At 37.9% G+C, this 20457-nt stretch overlaps 1 protein-coding gene across 1 annotated transcript in view; it reads right to left on the reverse strand.

Annotated features, from left to right (window-relative positions):
- Positions 1–2732: 2732 nt before the first annotated feature.
- Positions 2733–20457, reverse strand: part of LOC121167627 (phosphatidylinositol 4-phosphate 3-kinase C2 domain-containing subunit alpha-like) — a 101075-nt gene continuing 83350 nt past the window's right edge. The window contains exons 21-34 of the mRNA XM_040997167.1: positions 20256–20360; positions 19239–19331; positions 18086–18215; positions 15926–16062; positions 13849–14018; positions 13169–13325; positions 12598–12707; positions 9966–10173; positions 8520–8644; positions 7437–7554; positions 7276–7348; positions 6775–6884; positions 6563–6688; positions 2733–5810 (exon numbers count right to left, since the gene is read on the reverse strand). Coding sequence (XP_040853101.1) covers positions 5628–5810; positions 6563–6688; positions 6775–6884; positions 7276–7348; positions 7437–7554; positions 8520–8644; positions 9966–10173; positions 12598–12707; positions 13169–13325; positions 13849–14018; positions 15926–16062; positions 18086–18215; positions 19239–19331; positions 20256–20360 — 1845 coding nt within the window. The 3' untranslated portion in view covers positions 2733–5627. The remainder of the gene's footprint in view (positions 5811–6562; positions 6689–6774; positions 6885–7275; positions 7349–7436; positions 7555–8519; positions 8645–9965; positions 10174–12597; positions 12708–13168; positions 13326–13848; positions 14019–15925; positions 16063–18085; positions 18216–19238; positions 19332–20255; positions 20361–20457) is intronic.

Genomic DNA, 20457 nt, shown 5'->3' on the forward strand with positions numbered 1-20457 from the left:
ACGCAGGAGGTGGAGCTCCGCTGCGCAGCAGGCCACTGCGCTCGCGAGACTACATATCCCGACATGCCTTGCGGGGAGGAGGCATTTCCCTCAGTCGTTCCCGGCGTGCCCGGCGTTCGAGCTGGTCCCGGGCGAGAGCGGGAAAGCGGGTGTGACTGCAGCCTCCCATCAAAGTTCCCTCCACACAGGCGGGACTGCCACTCGGACACGGGTTCGAATCCTGGGCCCGGAGTGGACTTGCGGTAAGCCGGTGGAATTACAAAGCAGCGGCATAGGAGTGTTCATTCATTCGCCAGTGCCGCGCTTTACCTCAGCATTCGATCGCTCAGCTTTCCTCACCCTGCATCGAGTCCGCACTACCACCATCGTCTTACTAGTGCAACAACTGAAGGTAATGGTTGTGGCTGCAGCCCCGCTAGTTCTTCCATTTGTTTGTAAGCCCGGATCTCTCAGACCAGAGGTCTCTGATGGTGAAGACTCCGTCAGGGAGTTTGAACTAGACCTTGGTGGCCCTGGTCACAAGCAGTACGTTACCGACAAGAGAGGGTTTGGGGAGCAAGATTGCCAAGGCCAGTCCTGCGTGATAGCCTAGCGGCTGAAGTCTTTGCCTTGCACATATGCCGGGATCCCGAATGGGCGCCGGTTCTAATCCAGCCTGGGAAAGAAGACCCTGCGGCTGCGAGGGAGACCCAGAAGTAGACCTCAGGCACAGCTTTGGCCATTGCGGCCACTTGGGGAGAGAATCATCGGATGGAAGCTCTTCCTCTCTGTCTCTCCTCCTCTCTGTATATCTGACTTTCCAATAAATAAATAAATCTTAAAAAAAAAATCACCACCACCAACAACAAAAAACAAATTCCTTCACGTCCTCGCCAGTGCTTCCTTGTTTCATTTTAGCCGACTTAGCCAGTGTGAAGTCATGACTTTGTATTTCCTTAAGGATTAATGTTGAACATATATGTATTTGGAGAATGTTTATTTTGGAGAAACATTTTAAAATCCTCTGACCATTTTAAAATTGGGTTGCCTTATTGTTGAGTTGTAAGAGTTCATCATATATTTTGATTACTAGATCCTAATCAGATGTACTATTTTCAAATGTCTTTCCCCTCCATTGTGTGTGTAATCTTTACCTTTTTAATTTATTGGAAAGGCACAGTTACTGAGAGAGGGCAAAACAGATCTTCCACCTGCTGGTTCACTCCCCAGACTGTCTCAAGGGCCAAGGCTGAGCCAGGCTGACGCCAGCCAACAGGAGCCACTTCAGCTGGGTCTCCCAGTGTGGGAAGCCAGCTCCCACATGGAATGCAGATGGTGGAATCACTGGCTGTGCTACATCAGATAGCTAAAATTTAAAACTTGATGGATTAAAAAGCTAAACAAAAGAAGTACATTGGAAAAGCTGTCACAGCTAATGACTGAGAATACAGTAGACATTGGAAAAAGAAAATAAGGAAAGGTGGAGAGAAGCCAAAGATATTGATAAAATTGGGAAGGCCCAATATACATTTGTTGAGTTCCAAAAGAAAAGTAGAATGCAGCAAATACAGCATTTGAAGCTAGTAGAGGGACCAGTGCTGTGACACAGGAGGTAAAGTTGCTGCCCACGGAGCTGGAATCCTGAGTGCCACGCCCCAAGCAATTCCCTGCTACGGTGCCTGGGGAAGTTGCACAAAATGGTACAAGATCCTTGGGCTCCTATTCGCATGTGGAATACCAGGTTGAAGCTCCTCATTTCAGTCCAGCCCAGTCCTGACCATTGCAGCTATATGGGGAGTAAGCCAGTGTACAGATTTCTCTAACTCTGCCTCTCAAATAAAAAAAACAAAACAAAGGCTACCAAATATTAAGAACTGAAGGTTCTTGACCCACAGATTTAAGAATCCTAGATTTAAAAATAGATTTTATTTAAAATGATCTGATGAGGTCAGTCTTAGCTAATAATCACTGAAGCTTTGTGATAAGTTGTTCATTCGTGGAGTTAATTATATTGTCTGATTTTCTATGTTTGAAATTTGCGGAATAAGGTTTTTAACGACTAAGGATGCAATAAAGATTTTTTTCTTTAAAATCTGTCTGACGGGAATTCAGTTTTTCATTGCAAGAACTGGTTGTAATTGATATTCCATGATTTTTGCATCCTTTTGCATGTCATCCTAGGGTCAGAGAAGCACAACCTCATGCTCACTTTCTAGGATGAAGGTTCGGTCAGAGCTGAGGCAATCCAGAGCCAGGAACTTCTTCTAGGTCTCCCATGTAGGAGGGTCCGGTCCCAACGCCTTAGGCCATCCTCCACTGCCTTCCAAGGCCATAAGCAGGGAGCTGGATTGGAAAATAAGTAGTCAGGACACGAACTGGTGCCCATATAGGATACCAGCAACGCCAAACATTTCTTTACACAGGTCTGTGATGTGGCTGTTCGTTGCTGTACTGATTATTTAAGTAAAATACCCAAGGCCAGGGACTGTATTCACAAAAACATTTCACATCTAAAAAGCTGCTGGGGATGAAGCAGAGTGGCAGCATTGCAGACCTTCACAGAACCAGGCTCCCTGAGCTTCACAAACCAGGCTCTCTATGTGGCATTTTTAGGATTGACAGGCTAATTCTGAAATTTAGGAATAATTAGACTGAATAAATGCCTGAGTGATATGCAAGGAACAATAATATTAAATTCACATTATACTTTGGAGCCAAAAATTATTTCAACAATGAAAGAAATGATAGAAGAGTTTCTTTATTCCAGAAATATTTTAATACAATCATAGTACAGTTATAAAGTCACATTCAATCCACTTAATATATTTAAAGTATTAATAAAAATACTATACATCTTTATGCACTATCTTAATATAATTAAAGTATTTGGTTCTTATAGATGAGACTAGTTCATATTTGCACTGCTAATCAAACAGCATGTGAGTTTCATCTATGGATTAGGGTAGTGGGGCGTCAGCCTTCTGGATCTGAAGTCTAACGAAAGTGAGGATATTCTTTTTAAAAACACAACACTTGAATTCTAGAAATAATAGTTAACACATTTAAGGCAAGATACAGGAAACTTTTATACATCTTTAATTTGAAGAAAGAATGTGAGGGGGCTTCAAAACATTCAAAGAAAATGTGCATTACTTTTTAATTCCATTTTCCCACGAATGTTTTGAAGCCTCACTGTACATAACCAATGGTCTGTGAACCTTCAGCTATCTACAAATTCATAAAAAGGGAGTGAGAGACACCAGTGCCAGGTCTACACTGAGTTCCTCAGCAGAGAAAACAATAGGTCCTTGGGAGTGAACCATTATCTTCAAACCCTTAAACACTGGGAAGGAGAAAGCTTCTGGTAGAGAATTTATATGTAACATAATTATTTTCACTCAATAAAGAGAAGAATAAAATATTGTGATCATACACAAAAAATTAGTGTCTTGGCCAGTTTGCTTATTAAATTTTTTTTTTTTTTAGTTTGCTTAACCTTAAGCCTTTAAAAAAATGTTTGAAAATTCAGGCATTTAAAATTGTTTGAGTAGCAGTGGTAGTGCAAAGAGGCTGCCCTCCTTTGTTTTTTTTTTTGGTTTGGGCTGCAGACCAGCATTTCACAAAGGAATAATTTATATTAAGGTACATGTAAGACAAATGTATGGATATTTTAATGACCAAAGAAGGCACAAAATGAATTAAATAAAGAGAAATATTACCACTTATTCTGACCTCTTGTTAACTATACAGCATTAGTCTTAATATATACTCTTAGATATGATTCCAGGTTTCCTGTAACTAAAAAGTGATTTCACATAGTCTAGGCTCTAATTGTATGAAAAGACACTATTGTAACAGACTGCGAAAAGGCAGTCCATGTTGAGTCCAATTAATCATGACCTTACACCAAGACAGTACACTTCTCTTTTTTTTTTTACAGTGGCTGACAACTCATGGAATGGAGTTAGATTTCAAAAGCTTCAGTGAAAATTTCTAGTGCTATATTACATTTGCAAAGCTGCTCAGACATTTTAACAAGAGTTAACTGTATGTGGAAAAAGCAAAGAGTGGAGCTTTGATATATATTTTAATTAACTTATTAGACAACACATTTCAACATAAAAAAAACAGACATTAATATATCCTACTCATAGGTTTTCCTACAAATGGACCATTAGTGTTAGGCACCAAAAAAATTCAAGTTTTTTCATTTTTTTTGCCTTTAAGCCATTGCACTGATAGATCCTCACTCTCATTTCGGCTTTGCAAGTATCACCATTAACATCAAACCCTTGCACAGTTTGTTAAAAAAAAAAAAAAAATCTATTCTGGGCAGTTGAACTGGAGATTGTCCTTTCTCTCATGGTACCTTTCAATGCATATTTTGTTGGTTTTCTTACAGCAACCAGATTGCTGTGATCTCTATTACCATTTTAAAAATATCTGAATTTTTATTCTAACCATGAAAATTACTATATATACACCTATATTTAAACAAAATCATGTCTGACATTGAAAAACTAAAACAAATCTTATTTTTAATGGTTACTATTGAATAATTTTAATCCTGTCCTCTGATTTCATATCATAGTATGGAAAACAACAATCCATATGAATGGACAATGTTTATAAATGTAAGACAGTTTCAAAGATGAACTATTATAGAGGTTTGGAGTTTAGAATCCTTATCCTGAGCCTCCTATGAAGTCTTCTCTACTTCAGGAGTTTTTGTAGCAAACGGGAAAAAGGGCACATGGCTGAAGAACTTGCATTTGTTTATATAGGGAGTGATGTATATAGATATATAGAGGTGGTGTGACCAAATTGCAGTTCACATGTCTGGGAATAAATGTAGGATTATAATGGAATGATGGAAATTAGTATACAACTGTATCAATGAATCTCATTTAGTCATGGGGCAACAAAAATGACTAAAGTAAATCACACATCACAAGTAGAAAAATGATCATTTTGTGGGGAAAACATTAGTACGTAATTTCACTGAAAACGAGTGAGAACTACTTCTTTAGTCAGGAAAGAAATCAGAATGAAGTGCCAGGGAAGCATATAAAGTAAGGCACCATTATTTACAACTTTAGTGATTGGCACTTATTCTGGAGAAGGCTTTAACAATGAGTAGAAAAACAGTGTATTTTTTTCCCTAGGTCTACAAACTCCATAGTAGTTCTTAAGATAGTGATCTACTTGTGCTTTGCTTTTCAGCCCTGTGACTAGCAGCTGCATTTTATGGTAACATTCTGCATCTTTGGTGTTTGTGAGCATACACAGTGGTAAAGGCTGTAGAAGGTGCATCCAGGAAAACAAACAGGCTATGTCTGTATGGGAAACAACACAACGAGGTGGCGAAACTGACATGGTATGATCTGGAAGTCCCTTTGAGGACTTACTATTACATATTACATGTAGGGTTTACAGCATTCAATATAATGACTTTTAGACAGCAATGGCTTTCAGAAACTCATAAAAATTAGTTATGTGACTGTTGGTCCAACAAATATGTTATAATTCAGCAAGTATTTATAATTTGTGCTCAAGTATAAAAATACTATACAGAGTTCACCAGTGTGTGTGCATGGGCACACAAGTTGATAATTATTCTTGCTTCCAAAGCTCAGAAATTCACCAGTTTATAAGTACGTTGCTGCAGTCAGCTGATACCACTTGACTGTCTCTTTGCTCAAGTTGAAGTCTTTCAGAGGCAGGGTTACTCCACCTAAGAAAAAGTTCTCCCGCAGAGATTCTGCACTGAGTACACTTAGTTGAAGTTCTCTCTGTCTGAGGGTTTCTTTGCTGTACCCACTGTACACAAGCTACAAGAAAGGAAGAAAGAAGTAATTAATTATAAATTAAAGTTTGTTGGTTTCTTGGAATATTTTAAGTGAAATACAGGTGAAAATATTAACCAAAGAGTGACTATAATGAGACATCAGTCACGATGATGGAATTTGCTTAAATACTTCTGAAGTGCGTTCTGTATTATAAGTGTGTTAGACGGCTTTATAGTTCCTTTTAATGTCTGACAGAGATGCACAAAAATAGATGCAATCATTGGATAAAAATAAAGAACCAGAAATTACATGGCAGTAAAACTTAAGATGAAAATAGCTAGCTAAAATGAGAAAGGAAGAAAGTGAGGTAAGATATTGTAATAAAATGATCTTGCAAAAAAGAAAGACCTTGTCTGACCTTGTCTGTCAGACTCATTAGCATCCTATTGTTCTGCTAGAGGCTTGGGGGAAAGGTATATATATGGCTGAATAAAGGGAGGCCAAGAGAGATCTCTTCCACCACTACTGGTCTCCTGTCGGTGTCTGATTCCCTGACCCTCGCCGTGTCCATGCTACCGGCTAAGCTGACCGGAACACTGCTTGTTGCCTGGGAAAGCACTGGAGACCCAGAAGAAGCTCCTGGATTTGAATTGGCACAGATCCAGCTCTTGCAGCCACTTGGGGAGTAAACCAGTGGATGGAAGATCTTTCTGTAAATCTGACTTTCCAATAAAAATAAACAAATCAAAAAAAAAATTAGGAAAAAAAACTTACTAGAAACGATTTTAACATACCATTTCATTGAATGTTGGATTCCTTGTTTTCCGTGAAATTTTGGTTTTACGTTTGGAAGTTTTATGAGTATCTGGAAGTAGGTATGTTTTGACATATGGATTTGGATCAGCCCCATCTTCAGTAACCTATAAAGAAAAGCAATCCTTAACAGTAATGCTTCCTACGTAAGTATAGGCTTATTCTACAATCAACCCTGTTTGTGATCACTCACAAGATCTTTGATGTGCATCACCATGATGAAAAGTGTACCATTTCGGTAAGAGACAGATAATTTCACTGCTCCTCCTATTTGCCCTGGAGTGGGACTGAAGGGACCAGCATCTGAAAACAAAAATATTTTCTTGTTTATTCTGTCTGAGCAGTAACAAAAAGCATTTACTTCCTGGGATAGTGCATGAGGCAAGGTGGGGGGAAGCAAAGAACCTCACAGGCAACTGATTTTTACTTCTATAGGGAAGTTAAATTCATCTAGAAATTGATTGGCTTGGGGAGGTCTTCAAAAAGTTCACAGAAAATGCATATATTATCATTCCAATGTTAATATATATGCTGCCGAAGCGAGCACCATCTTTTAATTCTGTTTTTCATTCATTTTTGAAGCACCGTCGTATGTTCCTATTTTCACTGCAGCAAAGTAAGATCACTGTCACTACTACATTCTCACTGAGAAGATACCAATTTACACATCATGACAAAAAAAAGACAAGCTCACCTGCCGACCTAGCTATTCCTTCAGCTTTCTCATCACGAAGTAAAGGGTGGAAAAAAGTACAAACAAGGTCACACTAGGATTGAAGAGAAAAAAAAGATTCATGAAACCTTGTGTAGCACAAGAAGCACAGTATGTTATTATTTCTTATTTAGGAAGCTCACCTCTGCCACATCCGCTGAAGCACTCATCAAACTCTGTAAATAACTGTTTAATTCAATCTTCCTTTTGGCTGCTACATCTTTTATGTGTGTTCTTCCCAGAACCATCCTATTAGGAAAACTACAGAACAAAAACATGGGATTTAAATCACTTCATCTTGAAGCATCAAGTACAATGCATACTTAGGATACACTTTTGCTTATACATACTTAAAGAGAGAAATCTTAAACTATTATAAATCAATTCTGTGATTTCTCTTCAAAGTACATGTGATAAAACTGTTCAATTACTAATTAAACCTTTATGAGCTATAGGCCAAAATATGAATGTTATACATTTCCTGTGCTTATTACTTATTTTCTATTATTCTCAATTTCTATATTTGTGAAAATATTTTACCAGATCTGTTATCTACAAAAATTATCACTTAATCATCCATAGATACCAGTAAAACCTACCAATAACAGATAACACGAGGCCTGGAAGAGTAACTTCAACTCCACTTACAGTAGTGGCAATGAAAAAGATGAGGACTACATACAGAAACATACTATCATGCTTTGCCTCAGCTGACTTGTGAAACCCAGACTGTAAAGAACATGAATCATTTGACCCAGGAAATTTATTGTTCACTGAGTTGCATTAAAATTGAGAGTTCCCAAAGGATACCAGATACAAAAGTAAGCACTAAGATTTTAATGAACAGTTTCAATGGTTGCTTCAGTTTTTTATATCAGAGATCAGATGGGCTCTCATGATTTCTGTAACCATTTAGCATCTGACTTTTAAAAACAAAGATTATAATTTATCTTGTGTTAGTTACTTTGGTACAGAAGATTACAAAGTCAAATAAATCTACAAGTCTGGCAAATCTCATATTTTAATATCTTGAACAGATACTCATTGCCTATTCACTCAACAAGAATTACAATTCCTTGACTATGTCTAGTTCTGCATTAGGTCCTTATGATACAAAGGAAATAAGTCAGATGTGGTCCATAGAATCTTTGTGTTAATACAAGGTTTTCATCCATATTTATAAACATTTCCTACAAAAAAAGGATTAACAATTGATGGGTACATACCCTGGTAACTTCCAAAGTGGAAAAATAATACTGAGCTTATTATGTAGCTCCTGAAACTCGTCAAATGTCCGGAAGACAAATGATGGTTCAAGCTGTCCTTCCCTCAAAATTCGGACTACATAAATCTGAAAAGAAATCACATACCCAAATGCATTACATTTATAATAAATTCCCCTTTCCTAATAGAAAAGAAAGTTCCTCTCCAAGTATTTTTAAAATTGGTAACATGTCAGCAATTGGAAATAGTAAATATAAAAGTCATGAAATTTATAGCTCATGTAACTACAGTCTAAGCATGATGATAATCATCGATGAGATAGAAAACTTGAAAGTGGAAGTTCATACAATAAATGCTCTTTCCATTTGTAGTGTATTTCTAATGAAAATACTAATTTCAAAAAGGACAAAGGCAAAAAATGTACTGAAAACTTATTTTACTGAAAATCTATTATGAAGTTACAGTACTTGAAATACAATATACAGGTATATAGATTCATACATTACCTTTAGAAATCCAGAAAGCTCAGATATGTATAAACTTAGTATATATGTGAAGGCAGCATTATAAGCCATTAGGGAAAGAATGATCCACTTAGTAAAATGGCATTAAGATAAAATACAGAAAGATTACTACTTTTAAAATGGACAGTGCTATAAAGTATTACCCAACAAAACTATCAGCACTAGGGTGAAAAACAACAGCAAAACTGATGGTGTCCCACTTCAAGGACAGGAAGGTATAGTCACAATTCGGTTCTAAAACTGTGAGGATAGTACTTTACCAGAGAGCAGAACAGAAGATACACACTTTTTACTTCAGTATACTTCTTTATTGGCTGAATTTGTTAGAAGCAAGTTTTAACCTCTCAATTAAGAAAAAATTAAAGATAAAAGACTGAGAAAAACAGAGTAGCAATACTTGTATAACCTTACCTCTGAGAAGAATATCATTTAGTTCTCAGTACAAAGCAAGTTTACAAACAAACACATATATTTAAAAACTAGAGATGTTCCAATTATATTTGCATACTTTTCAATCACCCTTTTTATGAAACAAGCCTGAGTAGAAAGAATGCTTGGAGCTTTAAGAATATATTTACGTATTTGAGAGGAAGAGGGAGAGAGTGACAGGGAAAGCTCCTGTGAGCTGTTTCACTCACTCACCAGCTGCCATTAAGTTAATTCAGGTCTGCTATATGGTGGCAGGGACCCAATCATTTGAATCATTAGTGCTAAATCCCTCAGTCTGCATTAGTAGGAAGACAAAGTGAAAAGCCGGGGTAGGTCCTGAAGCCAGACACTCAGGTATGGGTGGGATGTGGGTGTTTTAGCCACTAAGCCAAATGCCTACTGCCAAATGCTTAGAACTTTTGGGCAGAGGGAAGCACAAAGGGTAACAGTAATGTAATTACATCAATGGTCTACAAATATTGAAATCAAACTTACGTAATGTTTATCTGGGTTGTATTTCTTATGATATGTAAAGACAGAGACTTCCTTGATTCGACCATCTTGTCGGAAGGAGTATGTTTTTGGTGAAAATGAAAGGATGGGCTCATCGTTAGAAGGAACACCGGAAAAACGTAGCTGAGCAAGGTTGTGAATGAAGAAATTAAACTTTGTGGCGATGCTCCCCAAGCTTGATTCAATCAGCCTATGGAATAATCAGAGGGCTTGTTACCAAAAAACACTCATGAAGACATGCTTACTTTTTTTTAACATAATAAGAACACTTCTGTTCCTTTAATGAGGAGGCCAACTCTCTTTGTCAGGAATTCCCTTTGTTCTACAGGCCAAAGGCTTGTTAAAATACATTTCTTCCCAACAAAAAACTTTAGTACAAGAAATGACACTTGGTTTTCTTGAACCTTGTTGGATCAAAGATTAATTTAACAACTACTAGACAGAAGATGGTTCTTACAATGTTGAGAAGATGATTTTTATCTTATTCATTTATAACAAAGCCAGAGGTGACAACTACTGGAAACTTATTTCCTATTAAATAGTAGAATTTAGGGTCAGGCCCATTTAAACAATCAAATTTTCACTCAGTTGGGAAAAGAAGTCTTAACAGAGTGGGAAGTTTGATGGACACAATTTGTAAGGCCTGGCAAAAACATTTTAGTCTTACAAAGGAAACAAAGACTTAGAAAAAAAGAGTATAGAAATGCAGAAAGTAGGAGAATCAAAATGAGAAGAAAATTTCAAACACAGGTTTGCGCTTTGCTACAAAATAAATGAATATTTGTATTCCCTCCAATTTTTATGTTCAACCCCACGTCCTAATGTTACTATGTTTGGAGACAGACCGGGTCAAAAAGTAATTATGGTTAGATGAAGTTATAAAGGTACAGCTTTGATCCTATAGAAGTGTCCTGAGAGGCAGAGACAAAAGCAGAGTCTGCACTTGCACTATCATGTGAGGATACAAGGAGAGGGTAGTCATTTGCAATCTGAGAAAGGAGCCATCACCAAGAACCACTAGTACCTTAATCTGGGACAACAAAACTGTGAGGAAATCAACTGCTATGGATTAAGCCCACAGCAAGTCTACACTCCAAGTAGATGAATACACGCCTGCTTTGTAATTTTGCCCAGGGAAACCAAAGAATTTTTAAAGCAAACAGAACTCATCTATACCTAAATTGTCGGGGTTAGTATGGAAGGCTGTATAAAAGTCAGCTTCCTTCCAATCATTTCAGCCCAGACTGCTGAGACTAGAGAAGTGCAGTGCAGTGTGTTATAACTCTTTCACTGCGAGGAAGAAGGCAAGAAAAAAAGGAGAAAAAAGAACATGAGCTCCATGTCCTCAGCCTTCCCCATGTGGCATTAGGATGATGTGGCAGTAGCAACCTGGTCACTAGAATTTTGGAATATCTTTTCCCCCAAAATTACTTTTAAGGCTATAATGACAAACACAACTGCCAGTCGTTAGTACATATAGTTCAAGCACTATGCTATCTATAAGGGATACTGTACTACAATACTGTCCCAGAGCTGGCTGTTAAGCACTGAGGATATCCATGCCAACTGTTAAGACAGAATTCTGAAGAACAGATTAGAACACATAATTTTAGAAAGAAGCTTTAAAGAAGTACATGGCACTGCAGAAAACATGTTTCTCAGAAAAAGGTCACAAGCAATTTTTTTATAATTGAAATAATATACTAAGCTTTGAGATATTTTGAGAAATTTTTTTTTTTAAGATACATTTATTTTTACTGGAAAGTTAGATTTTACAGAGAGAAGAAGAGACAGAGAAGATCTTCCATCCCCTGGTTCATTCCTCAAGTGGCCACAACAGCTGGAGTTGAGCTGATCAGAAGCCAGGAGCCAGAAGCTTCTTCCAGATCTGCCATGTGGATACAGGGTCCCAAGGCTTTGGGCAGTCCTCAACTGCTTTCCCAGGCCACAAGCAGGGAGCTGGATGGGAAGTGAGGCAGCCAGAATATGAACCACAGTGCCCATAAGGGATCCCAGGCATACAAGGCAAGGACTTTAGCCACTAGGCTACTGTACTGGGACCGAGAAATTATTTTTAAAAGCACTATTACAAATCTTTTGCATTTACTCAGTAAACTTTTGACAACTTACTGTTAATCATAACTTTTTCCCTGCAAAAAATTTTATATATAAAAATATTTTTCGGGCCCGGCGCAGTGGCGCAAGTGGTTAAGGTCCTCGTCTTGCATGCCCGGGATCCCATATGGGCGCTGGTTCTAATCCAGCAGCCCCACTTCCCTTCCAGCTCCCTGCCTGTGGCCCGGGAAAGCGGTCGAGGACGGCCCAAAGCTTTGGGACCCTGCACCCGCGTGGGAGACCTGGAAGAGGCTCCTGGCTTCGGATCGGCATAGCATTGGCCGTTGCGGCTCACTTGGGGAGTGAATCATCGGACGGAAGATCTTCCTCTCTGTCTCTCCTCTCTGTATATCCGCCTTTCCAATAAAAAATAATAATAATAAAAAAAATAAATCTTTAAAAAAAATATTTTTCTTGATATGACATTTATTCAAACTAAGGTAAAATTAATTAAGGCCAACTTATAACTGCTTTCTCAATATATTTAAATATGCCTGACCTAGTAAAGAAAATTGTTGCTTCTGCATCTGTAGTTTGGGGTTGAAGTGCATCTCTAACATATTTCAAATCTTGAACACTGGTAAGTTCTGGCAACCCTGAAGGAATCATCTATAGAAAAGAAAAAAAAAATGGTTACATTTTTGCTCCCCAACCTCCCTGAAAGCTGGTCAAGCAGTTAAAACCAAGAAAATAACTGCAGCTGTGAGGAGTTTGTTGGTGCTCTGGAGACCTACGTGATGATTTCACAAATGGGAACAGTCAAGGCCAAGGCATCCAAGCCGTGTGTTGGCGATCCAGGCCAGGGTAGGGCATAAAAGCTGTGACATGCAGGCTTCCCATTTTAAGGCCTCTGTTTTTATTACTGTATCAATTTTAGTCACAATAATCCTAGCAGAGCTTTCTTGGTTTTTGTCTTTTTACTTTTTACTAACAAATGATATACAAAGGTATAATCAGGTAGCTGACATTTATGACAACCGTAAATTTGTTCGAAAATCACAAAATTAATGTTTTTAGAAACACAAATGCATTAATATAAAATTATTTAAATGCTTGTCAAGAATAGTTACCAGTGAAAGGAGGTTAAGAAAGAGGTTTGTTTGCTTTCTTATTAAGTTGTACGCCTGACAGCAAAGGTCCACAAACAACTGGAAACGGATGGTGGGCTTTTCACCGCCATTAATGACGTAAGCCATATCGGAAGTCAGCACAAAAGGAGCCCGATCCCTATGCAAAATGAAGTACAAGCAAAGCATTAGTTACAAAAGATGTTCAAACAGTGCTGTAACTATTATAGGGCATATTAAACTCGTCTCTTGGAACTCTACAAATTTCCAACTAGGAAACTTCATATTAGGTAGTTTTGAATTTCTATGCTTAAAAAAATCACATTTTCAAGAAAAGTCATCACATAATGATTTCATTACTTAGAACTTACACTGCAATTCTCTCAATGTGCTATTTATAAATTCACAATTCCAAAGAGAGCACAAACACTAATTATAAATACATATAGAGAAAAAAAAAATCTGTACTGGTTGCCATTACACAAATGAAATTGTTTCTAACAGATGCAAGCAACCACAGCCTGCATCAAGTAAAATATGCCTTAATTCATTTCCACAACGTTTGCATAGACTCTTTGTGCATTCTTTACTGTAAGTTATCTCTCTGGGCCTATCTGCCACCCGTCTGCTCAGAGACAGCAAAAGCAAAACTCAGTCACAGCCCATAATAGCAACAGCAATACCTCTTGAAGCTACCAAACATCTGTGCATGGCCCAAAAACTTTCCAAAGTCAATGTGAAACATATGTCCTGTGCTTCGAAGCATTATATTGTCATTATGTCGATCACAGATGCCTAAAACGTAGGTGGCAACACAGCATCCAGCACAAGAATAGATAAAATTTTCTGAAGCCTGTAACAAACACATAAGATTATTTAAGAAAGGAATTATTTGTAAAAGAAGAGTAATTCATCACTGTTTAAAAATACTGCTGTAATTCACTCTACCAACAGGTATATAAACTGGGCTACAGTAATAAAAGCCAGCGCATTCCATTTCAAAAACAAAAACTCCCTTCTATAGGTCATCACTGTCCTTTTCTCCAGTGTTATTTCTACCTGACAGGGATCCTGCCAGTCTGTACATGAGGTAGGCATTGTCCTGGAACAGCTTTTAAGTATATTTGTAGAACACTGTTCTGCAGGTTCAACTATTTACCACGAATGATATCATTGGAACAAAATTAATCTGGATAGGAGAAAAACCTGTACTCTTCTGTTAGGGAGGACACGTATAAAGAAAGCATCCGAAAGCATCCAATTATAAAGACTAATGTCTTCTGCTTCCCTGCTTGCTGATTCTGTATTTGTCACCTATAAATATCTCAGGGGCCTTTAAGTAGTTAAAGAAGTCCTGTGAGTCTTGAGAACTACTAGAATTAGTAATAAAATACCATACGGAAGGACACAGTGAGATACAAAAAGTGAATGTCTTTATCTGAAACAGTAACAGTCTTGTTAATACTGCAAATAACACCTTTCTCTTTCTCTTCACATTTCACAGTAAATCTATGAGGTACTATTGCAAAATGCAACAAAGTTTTTTCCCCACATGCTAACTGACAGCTAATGTGTGATAAAAAACTTATGAAGGACCAATATTACAATACACAAATATTGGCCTCTGCTGCACTGCCTTTCCCAGGTCATAAAGGACACAATCTTACAGTTTAAAAGACCCACAGAGAGCCAGCAGCTAATTGTCTCTAAAGAATGATGTCAACACTTAAATTGGGGTCAGCTTACATCATTATTTTAAGTGTTCTTGAGTCTTTCTTAAGCCAAATTAAGATATTAAGAAGGGGCCCGGCGCGATGGCCTAGCGGCTAAAGTCCTTGCCTTGAATGCGCCCGGGATCCCATATGAGCGCCGGTTCTAATCCTGGCAGCTCCACTTCCCATCAAGCTCCCTGCTTGTGGCCTGGGAAAGCAGTCAAGGACGGCCCAAAGCTTTGGGACACCTGCGTGGGAGACCCAGAAGAAATTCCTGAATCCTGGCTTTGGATTGGCACAGCACTGGCCATTGTGCTCACTTGGGGAGTGAATCATCGGACGGAAGATCTTCCTCTCTGTCTCTCCTCCTCTCTGTATATCTGACTTTCCAATAAAATAAATAAATCTTTAAAAAAAAATACTAAGAAGGCATTACTATGTTAAGAGATTGATTACTCCTCAAATATAACTCAAATTGAGACTAAAACAATAGTTGACGTTTCCTAAAATAAGAGCTATGAATTATAAAATATTCCCTATGCAGTGCTTTATATATAACCTATTTAGTCCATTTAAAATTTTTATACTATTATAGACATGTATGTACCATAACACCACAATATATGCAATAATATTTTACTGTAGCAATCAATAAGGCAGTAAGAGGTTAAATAAGTTGCCCAAAACCCTGTAAGGGAATTTAGAGCATAAATTCAAGCCCAGAAATTTTGGCTCATAAACCCTGATCTTAACTACCACATGATGCAGCTATTTTCACTCACTTCCGTAACTTCTTCCAAAATCTTCAGGAACTACAACATTGTGAGTTATAAAAACACTTGTTTTGCTGACCTTTAAGTGCATGGAATATTTTTCTGAGTAATTCAACATTGGTTCCAGTAATATTCTTGCTATTAAATGCATTCTGCTTTATATGCTTTTCAACAGTTTTTCTTATTTAGATGTCTATTTAGAAACTGAAATCATTTAAAACCTTCATAATATATTTTTGACACAGTTACTTAGAAAAAGGAGACAGGCTAATCACCTTTTCATATTCTTCTTCTGAGGGATTGTATTTCCTCAGCCACTCTGCAAGTGGTTTATCTTTAAAGGATCCTGTCACACCATATTCCACTTGGATTTTCCTGAGGGTATCTGAGGCAGGAACTAGCTCCACCATGCCTTTAACAAAAAATATTAATGTACGTGAAAACATTTTAAATTATAGCTTCCAATCTCCAATATAAGATGCCAGCTAGCAATTATCATTCTCAAAATTTGGCAGGCCATGCTAGAAGATGTAAATCATCAACATTATTTTTTATTTTCAAATTTACCCAATACATAAAGATTTGATTTGCACTACTTGAGACTGTAGTCTGTATATGAATGTGCTAAGCCCCAAAGAAAAACCAGTTTAAACTAGAAACTAGATTGATTTCACTAGTAAAGTTATTTATAAGATATGTTTTTCTATTTCAGTATGGAGATGTATTAAACCAGCAGCTTAACTTGCAGTGTAACAATGTCTGTACAAAGCAGTTTTATTTTGGAAAAAGGATGCTTTAGATTGAAAACAGATATGAAAGAAAACTGAGATAAACTTTTCAACTGATTCAAGTTATCTAGATACTTAATATATGTATATGCTGCCATAATTTCAAGATTATCTTTTTGTATAAGATAATGCAGTCATGTGAAAATAAAAGATAAGGAAACATACCTGGTCTGGGCAAAGGACTGGAGGAAACAGTCAAAGCCTAGCAGGCTGGTGAAAGGGGGAAGAGTGGACTAATTGGGATCTTTACATCTCCCTCCCTCCCTTCCTTCCTATTTCATTTTTATTGGAAAGGCAGATATACAGAGATGAGGGGAGACAGAGAGTAAGATCTTCTGTCCGATGGTTTACTCAACAAATGGCCGCAATGGCTGGAGCTGAGCCAATCTGAAGCCAGGAGCGAGGAGCTTATTCCAGGTCTCCCATCCAGATGCAGAACACCAAAGCTTTGGGCCATCCTCAGCTGCTTTCCCAGGCTACAGGCAAGGAGCTGGATGGGAAGCAGGGCTGCTGGGATTAGAACCAACATCCATATGGGATCCTGGCATGTTCAAGGCAAGGACTTTTTAACCTCTTCGCTACTGCACCGGGCCCTATTATTGTTTCTTAAAGATTTATTTAGTTCTGATCGAAACACAAAACAGATTTACACAGGAGAGACAGAGATTGGGATGGACGAAATTGAACTGATCCAAACCCAGGAGCCAGTAGCTTCTTTTGGGTCTCCCATGTGGGTGCAGGGTCCCAAGGCTTTGGGCCATCCCTGTTTTCCCAGGCTATAAACCAGGAGGTGGACTGGAGGGGGAGCAGCTGGGACACGAACCAACATCCATATGGGATCCTGGTGAGGGTTTAGCTATTGAGCCATCGCAGCGGGCCCTATTTCAATTCCTGATAATGTGCATCATGGTAGGTAGGTAGCAAGTGATGGCTCAAACAATTAGGTTCCTGCCATCTGCATGACAGACCTGGACTGAGTTTATAGCACCCATTTTGGCCACAGCCCAACTTTAGCTTTTGCAGCCATGCGAAGAGATTAACAGTGGATGGGACTTTGTAAGTTGAAAAGCTCATCTGGGTAAATTATTAGCTGGCTATGCGTGGATACTGCAAAGCATTTCTTGGGCTCTGCACAGAGCTCTTTTTAAGAGATTTAAACGGGCCCAGCACCTTGGCCTAGTGGCTAAAGTCCTCTCCTTGAACGTGCCGGGATCCCATATGAACGCTGGTTCTAATCCCGGCTGCTCCACTTCCCATCCAACTCCCTGCTTGTGGCCTGGGAAAGCAATCAAGGACAGCCGAACGCCTTGGTAACCTGCACCCACGTGGGAGACCCGGAGAACTCCTGGCTTTGGATCAGCGCAGCACTGGCTGTTGCAGTCACTTGGAGAGTGAATCATTGGACGGAAGATCTTCCTTGCTGTCTCTCCTCCTCTCTGTATATCTGACATCGCCATAAAAATAAAATAAATCTTAAAAAAAAAGGAGATTTAATCTTGAACAAGTGAATCAACAATAACATTAAATTTAAAAAGAAACTACTGTGCCTACTGTGTGTCAGGGTACTTAGAGCAGTCTATCTTGTGAGCTACAGTAACAGGAAAAAAAATCAAAAACTGAAAATATCAAGATAGGTAATGGACTTACCTCGATCTCTGCCGGTTGAGAGACACTTGAAAATCACCATCCTCAGATCTAGTCCTTCCTTAAGCCAGATTTTATCCATAATCTTTATCATCTGTAAAGCTAGCATGTCTTGACGAAGATCCTCTCCAACCTTGGAATCAAGGAAACAAGATGAAAGCTGTACCCTTCCTAAAGACAACAGATTATACTACAAAAGCTGAGGGTCAAAGAGAAGGAAATATTAAAAGTGTGAAGCACAACGTGAATAAAATCGTCTTATCTAGAAAAAATGAAATTCTTCTGTATAATTTAAAATGTTGAATTTTAGGGCGGATGAGATCTATTTGTTTGAAAAAAAAAAAAGCAACCGACCTGGAGATCTTTGAGATCCCCTACATCTTGATGCATGAACACTAGCATTCTGATTATAATATCGCACAATAATGATGTAACCTGTTACCATGAGGAGAAACAGGGGTAAAGTGTATACCAGCTCTCTCTGTGACATGGTAGAATTGTCTATGGAGCTAGTCACCTCAAAACCAAACCCCTCCATAACTGGAACCCAACAACTTTTCATTCTCCTTTAACACTGGGTAAAATAATTATGGACATGTTTTGGGAGTAGCCAAGAAAATTATGAAGAATAAAGTAGATTGAACATAAAATTTCTATAATCAAAAGGAGTGGTACTGTTTTAAAACAAAAATAGAGTCCAAGACCAGATCTGATTATATGGGAACTTGCTATATAATGATATCAAATATATATGTGATTCAACAGAAATTATCTTCATGAACTTCACTGAATTAAACTAAAACCATTCCATACTTTCTGCAAACTATACAAATTATGATTAGGACAAACAGAATCTTAACAGACAATAAATTACTTTGTAGTAACCTATTCCTGTTGCTCCCTACAGATAATTTTATGTTTCCAAAATGCAGTGCCACAGCTCATGATTGTGCCATTTTGTACTGCAAGGCTCGGGGCACCAACCACATTCAAGTCTATGTGGAAGGTATTGTCTGCAGTAATGAATATGCTCAGCCAGCAGGGCCATGTGCAACCACACTGATTCTTCATAATCATGCAATTTCATTAAATATTAAATATGCAGAATTATAACTTTGGAAAGGAATTTGAGCAAAGGAAAGTTTATTTTGCTCACCTTAAACATGACATTAATTTCTTCCCCCATAGGATCAGCATTCACCATTGTGACTTTTAGGGGCACAGCATTAGAACTGAAGAAGGAGCATGACTACAAATGCAACATGTTAAGTGTAAGAAAGATAACACTGGAATAAAAATGGGCTTATAGGCATTTGTGTTACAGGCATTTTCCCTGTATTTCTCTGGATTATGGCAAATAAAAATCAGGAACTGATTTCTAGATTATTTGGCATATTATACATGTATATATACTTTTACAAAAATATGCTTATACATATATAAGTAAACTACTTTTTGAAACTTAAATAGAAAAAGTAAAACATCTTCCTAGACAGAGAAGCAAAACTTCAAACTTGGGACAAAAATTTTTAGTTTAAGCTTTTAATTCCTTTAATTCCTCAGAGACCCCAAAGTCTTGTAATACTCCTAACTCATTATGATCTGGGATGAGATCTTCATTCTCTTACTTTTAGCACTATTATAATTATTAGCCATGGAATCAAATATTTATAAGTTTTCATAATTTTATTAGCACAATTAAACCTTATTTTACAATGAGATCAACCAGGAGCTTGCAATGTGGTACAGGAGGTTTAGCATCCCATTTCAGAGTACTAGCTGGAGCCCTGACTATTCTGCCAATCCAGCTTCCTGCTAAGAGGCTGGGAAAGCAGAGACCCTGCCACAGGCTTGGGAGATCAGGATGGAGTGCCTGACTCTTAGCTACAGCCTGGCCCTGACTAAACAAACAAAAACCTAAAATGCTAATTCAAGACAATGATACTAATTTAATGAAATAAACAAAACACAAAGAACATAATTTTACAGTTTTTCTTTTAGGAATGGTGGTTAGGTAAAAGCATGTTGAGATGAATAGGATGCTACTCACAAATACACATACTTATAGTCAACCTATGTAGAATGTATCCTTGTTTGCTTTAAGTATACCTGCCCAGTGGTCTTTTTCCTACGTTTCATGTTAAAATCTATGCATTTGTAAGTATTTTGTCACCTTAATATTTAATCCTTTTGCCACTAGACTTGGTTTGAGAGGGAGACGGCATTTATTTCTCAGAAAAAAAGACTGTACTCGTTCCATACTCCTTTGGAGGACAACCTATGGAAAGAGATTGATACTGTAAGTATTTATAATGTTTATTTTTTAAGAGGACAAATTATGCTGTGCTTATAAGTCATAAATCATATATCTATCA

This window comes from Ochotona curzoniae, unplaced genomic scaffold (genome assembly GCF_017591425.1).
Source record: "Ochotona curzoniae isolate NIBS_2020 unplaced genomic scaffold, NIBS_Ocur_1.0 patch401, whole genome shotgun sequence".
Taxonomy (NCBI): domain Eukaryota; kingdom Metazoa; phylum Chordata; class Mammalia; order Lagomorpha; family Ochotonidae; genus Ochotona; species Ochotona curzoniae.